Source organism: Limanda limanda, chromosome 5 (assembly GCF_963576545.1).
Source record: "Limanda limanda chromosome 5, fLimLim1.1, whole genome shotgun sequence".
Lineage (NCBI taxonomy): Eukaryota > Metazoa > Chordata > Actinopteri > Pleuronectiformes > Pleuronectidae > Limanda > Limanda limanda.
In genome coordinates, this window is record NC_083640.1 from 10,475,092 (window position 1) to 10,483,014 (window position 7,923).

General features: G+C 40.4%; 1 protein-coding gene across 1 annotated transcript; it reads left to right on the top strand.

The window, feature by feature from the left end:
* Positions 1 to 5,873: 5,873 nt before the first annotated feature.
* nkx3-1 (NK3 homeobox 1) lies at positions 5,874 to 6,751 on the top strand. Its single transcript, XM_061072375.1, has 2 exons — positions 5,874 to 6,066; positions 6,348 to 6,751. The coding sequence occupies exons 1-2, from the start codon at positions 5,874 to 5,876 to the stop codon at positions 6,749 to 6,751; spliced, it is 597 nt and encodes a 198-aa protein (XP_060928358.1).
* The last annotated feature ends 1,172 nt before the right edge of the window (positions 6,752 to 7,923 follow it).

Below are 7,923 nucleotides of genomic sequence, written 5' to 3' on the forward strand. Positions count from 1 at the left end.
GCACCGGGACATCCACGATCCGTGTGGGAGAAAACTGTTAAATATTTTTTACTGTATATTTTGTATGGAACTGTATGTTTATCCTTTTGAAAAAAGTCGGTGGTTAATTAAAAATGAGCTGATATAACATTCAATTTTTGGTTTCTCTTCAGTCACACGCTATAATTCACAGTGTAAATAGACACACATTTCTAATTGTTTGTTTTTCATTGTTTCTGGAAAAAGTTCGAGTTACTTTAAATCAATTAAATATGGTTTATTTTAAATAATTTAAGATTAGCTTCCATGGGCTAAATTCAATTCAGTTTATAACACACGTTTTTTTCTTCACCTGTTTTTCATAATTTCCCAAAGTGTACACCTTTCCTACTTTAAAAAGAACCAATGCCAAGCTTTCAGAGGTCCTATAAAATCTTACTGAGTAATAAGGCTGGGCAATGAAACATTAGAAATAATCGTCGCAATATCCTTTTCATTAATTGCAATAATAACAGTTCAATATGTATCGTAAGCACAGTGAAAAGGTATGAAACATATGTGATCCAACTCAGATTTTTACATAGACGATTTTTAAGACACAACTTTCACTCATGCAGGAGCTAAATCAGTCTTTCAATTTAAAAGAAATAATAATGTGACATTTATCATCATCATTTTTTCTTTACTGACTCATATGTTATCATTTCACACACCCTGTCCTGCCAAATGATATCAAATTTAACAAGAGTCCTCAATCCACTGCTTCCACTGAAATGATATAATGTCCCCATGAAAATAAAATAAAATAAAAGCAACATGTCTGATCAGGAACTCTTTAGTGGCTAATTGGCCACGGAGCTTTCCTCTGTGCACTTTATCAAAGAGAGCCATCAAACAGCTAATGGATGAAGTGACATCTGACCTGAGCTGTGCTGCTCTATCAAACTCAGCTCATTATTGTCCCATTCACAAATCCGCTGATAAGGCTGCAGAGCCTGTCCCATCCCGGAGCTTTGCTTGGTAAACAAACCCGCAGACAGAGTGGCTCTTTAACTCCTTCAAACTCTCAATCAAACTGGAAACACTTCCAGTCTGACCTGTCACTCACTCCTCCACCAGCCACTGATAAGACCCAAATTTACTTGCACTGCAAAAAGTATCCGTCGGTTTCCTATAGCCTCATTGTCCTGGTCCTAAGCCTCACGTGGAAATGTGTATTTATCTGGAGGTTTAAATTGTCACACCAAATGCTTACAACAGAACAGAATCCAACAAAGCCAGTTGTGATTTCTTACCCTAATAATAAATTAATGAACTGAGCAACAACAAAACAAAAAAAAAGTAGTGTGTGTTTGTGTGTGTGTCAGTTTTGATGGACACGGACTCTGAGGTGCACACAGGGCCTGAGGAGGAGAAACACCTCTAGGGGGAGAGAAGAGCTGCAGGAGCCTCTCTGCACAGATAAGACTGAAGCTGCAGACAGAGAGGAGACCAGGGACCCTTCAAGAGATCAGATAATGCCTTTGTGTGTGTGTGTGTGTGTGTGTGTGTGTGTGTGTGTGTGTGTGTGTGTGTGTGTGTGTGTGTGTGTGTGTGTGTGTGTGTGTGTGTGTGTGTGTGTGCGCAGTTACATCTCTTACTCGGGTTTTAAAAGGTAAGTGATCTTATCTCCTTTGTAATTCTAATTTAGACTTTTACTTCCTAATTGAAATTCAATGTAAATGTAACTTTTCACCTTGGTTACTGACCCATTCATAATTAAAGGCGTTCAATCAATCAACTAGTTAATTCCTTGGTGAATCCATATTTTCATGGATGCAGGGACACACTTGAGCCTTTTCAGTTTGACTTGATAAACCATCAGGTTTTTTTTTTGTAGACCTGCCTGATCTCTCACCCTCACACCATTCATTTGGTGAAACAGGTCAAAGGCTCATACCTAATTCAGATTGGTGGCTATCATTGATTACTCAGTGACGGTTGTCTGACTTCAGATGAAGTGGTCTAACAAGACAGCCGGGTCCAGTAGTCTCAGTAGTTTAACCTGAGGAAATACAATTTGCACATATAAGGCCCAGTGAACCGAGTATCCACTCTTTGCTTGGGTCAGGATAGGATTCAAGAATGTGCATTAACTCAGAGAGTGTTAACTGTTAGCTAATAGTGAGACTAGTTGAGCTAGATTATGAGGAATCATGGCTGGACTGTGGAGCGAGCTGTGACAACTAGTGGGACCAGCCACAGCAGTCTAGTTTTGGCAGATACAAAGTATATATTCAGTAAATGGTCCATGTCCGCTGAGAGTTGCATACTTGTTCTGATCACATGCACATTCCCTCAGTTCCATTTATACTAAGATGAGGGTCCGCGTCTGTTTGGTGTTCCTCGCATGTGTACTGATCCCAGATTCCATTCCAGTAGGTGGTAGTAATGCGCACCAAGGTTGTTTGTCAAGTACTCATGACCAAGCGTAGTTACAACTCCTCTCCTAGAGTTCACACATATATTTCTTCAGAGTCGGGTTGAACAGATTTGGGCACCGGTGGATCTCCTCAAACCAAGAGCACGCCACCAAAAGGACTGGAAAGTGTTGAACAACAAACTAAATCGAGGAGCATATTGACACACACAAACAGCGTGGTTACAAATTTAAGCTGTACACAGACGTCCAGATTTGTACCCAAGCAAACATAGGTGAATGTTGCCGTTTAGATCACAAGGGCCACAGGGGACCCAGGTTGAGTCACAGCAGGTATTAAAAGCCACTTTCAAAATATGATATGTCAATTTATAGGTACTTGAGGTCGGAGCAAGAGAAAGGTGTCACCTCTCTTGGGGCCCGACAGATTAATGACGGCACCGGCTGATCCCGGTGACAGGTCAAACATCATGAATGCATGGTTTGCCACAGGAAAGCTGCTTCTTTGGGGAACAAATAACTGTGTATTGATTTCTGTCGTCTTTCAGAGATTTGATGTTAACAAATAAGCCCATTGAGGTGTTAATGGGTTGGAAAGTGGGCTGAGAGAAATGTGGAATAACAAGTTTCCTGTTGTTGACAGAGGCAGAGAGCGGAGGGGGGGTCTGACAGGGAGATGTAACTGAAAACAAAATCCCAGAATAAAGATCCTTGATTACACGGTTTTACTGTTCATGAGGGTCAGTTTAAACAGAGGATGACGTGAGTCCGGACATCAGTGAGATACGATTATGGTTCACTTCAAAAAAAGATTTCCATTCATCCTGTTAACTGCCTAACTTTTAAAGGAAAAGAAAAAAGTGGATGTGTCATTTTGGGCTCTGTGATGACATATTTTAAAAGTCCCTCTGATAACCTGGTGCTTGTAACAGAGCTGAGGCAGATCATAAATCCAAGATCAGGGTTTTCTCTGTCCAACCACCCGGCAGACTACATCCACATAAGAGACTGTTGATTCTGAACTCACCGATACAGGAAACTATCCATGAGAGATAAGGGCTGACGGTGGATAATCTGCCTCTCTCCAGACCACATCTCTGGTGAACTAGCTCATTGTGTGCTTGTCCCTGTAGCTTCAAGTGGCTGCTGGCTTCCTGAAGACTCCCACATCCCTTCAACATGACAGAACACTAATTGTTATTATAAAGCTTTGTCTGGGAACTTACCTGTCCAGCCTGATGACATTTTTGTTATGTCATAAAACACACGGAGTGACGAACTTGTGCAATACCTGCAGGTGTGGGATTCAACACAATATGACGCTGATGCCGAGCAGATAAATCCACTGTTAGGACAAAAAAGTCTCGCTGCTCGCCGTCCCAGACAAAGAAATGACAGGAGAAACAGCAGAAGATTGATGGCACAACAACTATCTGTGACTTAAAGAAAACATTGTCGCCGCACATTACCTGCTGCGGAAGACAAATGCCTTTCCGGGCTAAAAGGTGAGAGGTTACACTATGTCACGTCTCATGCAAAACAAAGGGATGACGAGGCATGTGAGGAGTAAAGAAGATGTGATTGTTTTCAGTATAAGCAATCATGTAGATTGTCTCAGAAGAAAAGCAGAGGACAACAACACGTTTAGATCTTTACAACAAAAGAATGATGGCCTCATCCAGCACAACACAGACCCTCAGAGGCCCCCTTATGGGCACAAGAAGCAGGGGCGGGTTCAGGGGAGGGCCAGGGGGGCAATGGCCCCAGCTAAAATTGAATTGGCCTCTGGAGTGTCCCTGTCCTGTCAGTATTAAAAACATTGTTACTTACAAACAATACCAACATCAAATGTGTCAATGTGTTGAGAATTTAAAAATATTTTCTAAGCTTTTAACACAATTTGCTTGAAAAAGAAGCAATACAAAAAAAAAAAATTTCAATGATTTGTGACTTTGCTCAAATCTAACGAGCTAACAGTAAACAAGCAATAACATAAATGTACATCTTACTGAATCAGGAAATGTGCATGCATGTTGGACATATAATTGGTCCCTCTGTGTAAAATGTGGCCCCGTCATGGCCCCTGTTTCAGAAAAAACGTAGATCCGACACCGTTGATGTTTTCCTGAAGTGATTAATGTCACCAAGAGTTTTTCTATACTTGAAATCAATGCATACATTTTCAATGGAATCAAAACATTGCTGAAATGGCATCTTTCTTCCTTCTGAAGGCCTGCATGTCTGCAGCATCTTCAAATTGCACATAAGGGCTTAGAAAACAGAAAGAAAAACTGTGTCTAGACAGAGGGATAAAAGCTCTCTGTGCTTACAGTCCAACACACTGTGCCTCTGCAGACAAAGTATTCAAGGTGAAGCCTATCAGAGTGATGATCTTAATACACTGTTGACAAGACAGCAGCTAATGCTTGAGAGGAATCTTTTAAACGGATGTGTATTTATAAATGATGATCCACAAACACAGGACAGAACACGCTGAACATTACATCAGTCACTGTGGTTTTATATCACATGGTACCTAAAGCACACAGCACTTAACGTTCAGGAGAGTTGCTGCACTCCCATCGAAATTAAAGTAAAGAGTCATTAACGTAACAGTGAGGGGCTGGTGACTCTTCGGTGTGGGTTGGTGCAGTGACACTGCTGGAGTCAGGGGGCCAAGGGGCACGCAGAGGAGCACGTTTGTCATACATGCATTTCCAAATGAAGCACGAACTCCCAGAGGAGCACAGACACCAAGGAAATGTGTGAATCTCAGTGGAAAGGTCAGGCCGAAACCACGGAGAACAACAAATGAACAGCGACTGTGTCCGTTCAGGAGACCGTGGGGACAAATGTGTCAAACTCATTAGTCCGGTGGCTGTGTGACCACCCACCGCTGCAGACAGAGGTGTCTCCCTGCAGCCGCAGACAACCGGGATCCTGCCCTGAACTGAGGCAGACATGACACCCGAGGCACCAATCCATCTGGCTTCTATGTGTATGAATAATAATTCCTATGTATGTTTATATATCTAAGTATTGGTTTATTGGTTGTCAAGTTACAATACATAAAACATATTGTGTTGATAAATCACAGTTTAAAATTGTATGAAATAAGCCATTTATTGTATTTATATCATATATGATAATAATATATTAAAAATATGTTGTTTTAAAAAATGCATTTTACAACAACATTTTTATTTCGGAGCCATTAGCCATATTTCAAAAAGGGCGTTTTACTGTAATTAAAGTTAAGACTCTACTATTCATATTTATTTTGCATAAAACAAGAGGAGGTGATTAACACTTTGACAGTGTAGTGAGCCACTTGTCCCGCCTTCTTATCTTGTGTGTGTGAACCCGCCTCTGCTCTGGTATAAATTCAGCCCGGTGAGTGTGTGAGCACTCACACTCCTTCAACCACGTCCAGCTGCAGCTGCAGCCCTCTGGCTCTGATCTGTGGATTTACTGGATGGACATGTCTGATACAGTCAAACCTCGGACTTCCTTCCTCATAGAGGACATCCTGTCCGTTAAGGACACAAGCTTTAATGGAAAATCATGTTATCAGAAGATGGAGAGATGTTCACAGTGGGAAGAGGAAGAGTCTGAAAAGTTGACAGAGAAACTTTATGGTCAGGAGACAGTGTCTGGAGAACACTCAGGTGAGCTGCAGATATATACTAACAGGAATTTTACATTAACCCAAAAGGTATGTGTATTTGATTTTCAAAATAATGTTTTTGATGATGGGGAAAACAAATCAGAAGTTGTAGCAATGTATTGAAGTTTTTCATGGGAGAAAGAGTATTTTTATTCATTGTCATGAACCTATTTTTAAACAACTACTTCAAAACCCTGATATTGCAGACTACACTATACTGTTTATGGATTGTACGAGTTTGATTGTCTCCCTTCATGTCGTGTATACATCTATACTTCCCAGGGTCTCTGGACACCTCTTGTCCCATCACCCCAGAGTCCAGCAGTTTGTCCTCCAGAGGGAAACAGAGACGCTCCCGAGCTGCGTTCACACACCTCCAAGTGCTGGAACTGGAGAAGAAATTTAACCACCAGAAATACCTGTCAGCCCCGGAGCGGGCTCACCTGGCCAACGCCCTGAGACTGACTGAGACCCAGGTGAAAATCTGGTTTCAGAACCGGAGGTACAAAACTAAACGAAAGCAGCAGACGTCAGAGTTCAGTAAGGATGGGTACAAAGCCGAGGGACTGCAGGGCCTGAGAGAGGATTTAGTGCGGTCGTCTCTGATCACCTCTTTCTGCAAAGCTTACCAGTACAGACCGTACCTGTGGGACTACGGTGGCCCCTGGGGACAAACATTATGGTGAAAGTGACACTGGGATTTTAAATCATGTGTGGTATTCCTGATATTTAAGCTCAATGTTCCTTATCAAAGATGATTCCTTACACTGTGTCACAGAATCATACGTGTGATCACGTGATAGCTTTACCAGTTTGGCTAAAAGCATGACATATAAAAACGTGTATGTACAGTATGAATGAATATGATGTGGTTTTGCACAACAAACCATTTAATCACTGAATTCACTTGATTATTGATGTTTAATAAACTGATGCTGATACATTTCATCTGCCTTTGTATTAAAATGTAAAGAAAATAAATTGAATTGAAAATACCTGTCATAGACCAAATAATGAATATGAATTATGAATTAAAACTATGCTCTTGACAAACTGTATCAATTCTGCTAATTTGCAGCATTTTGACATGAAGCCCAGAAAAAAAGAAAGGATATTACATCCAAAAGTTGAGAAAAAAGGGAGACTCTCAAATTATCAAAAGATGATACGTCAAATGTATTTGGTATATAATAAAAAACTTACAATTTGTTGTACTGGAAGTAGTAGTTGATATCAGGTTGACCAATGTATTGAAAGAATAACATTGTGATACTTCCTTGAATGTTCAAATGGGAAATATTTTAAATATCTGTGTGCAGTCAATGAGGTAGAGGAAGATAATAGTGAGATGAGGAAAAAAGAATGAGACCTGATTCCTTCAAAGAGACCTGAGCTGATGACATAGTGATACAACTGTTTTCTTCAGGAGGCATTATGCAAAATTAATAAGGAAGTAAGATTGCAATTTCTTATCTGAGAGATTTTGGTGGAATTTGGCTCAAAATGGTTCAGTTTGGAAAACAAACAAAAGTCTCAGACTGATTAGTTCATAGGGAAATTAAAATAATCACATTTTGGTCAGAGAACAAGAATAAAATAGAAAATAATATGCAACGACAATATTGGTTGAAATCTGGTTGATTGGAGCAGACAAGTCATCCATATGGATATAACCAGATATTTAAATACCTACGATGCATGTTTTTTAAAGCTGTGTAACGTGCATTGATTTCTAAAACAAACATGTGTCTTTGTCTCTCACATCAGAGTTTTGCTTTTGGCATGAGGTCGTGAACGTATCATGTAGCTCATCACATGATTGTGACAGCGATTAACAAAACCTGTTTGTTAACATGAC

Bases quoted from the DNA above. Each gene is read 5' to 3' on its own strand.
- nkx3-1 (XM_061072375.1), top strand. From the start codon at position 5,874: ATGGACATGTCTGATACAGTCAAACCTCGGACTTCCTTCCTCATAGAG. The intron at 6,067-6,347 runs GTGAGCTGCAGA...TATACTTCCCAG, and splicing joins AGTGTCTGGAGAACACTCAG to GGTCTCTGGACACCTCTTGT.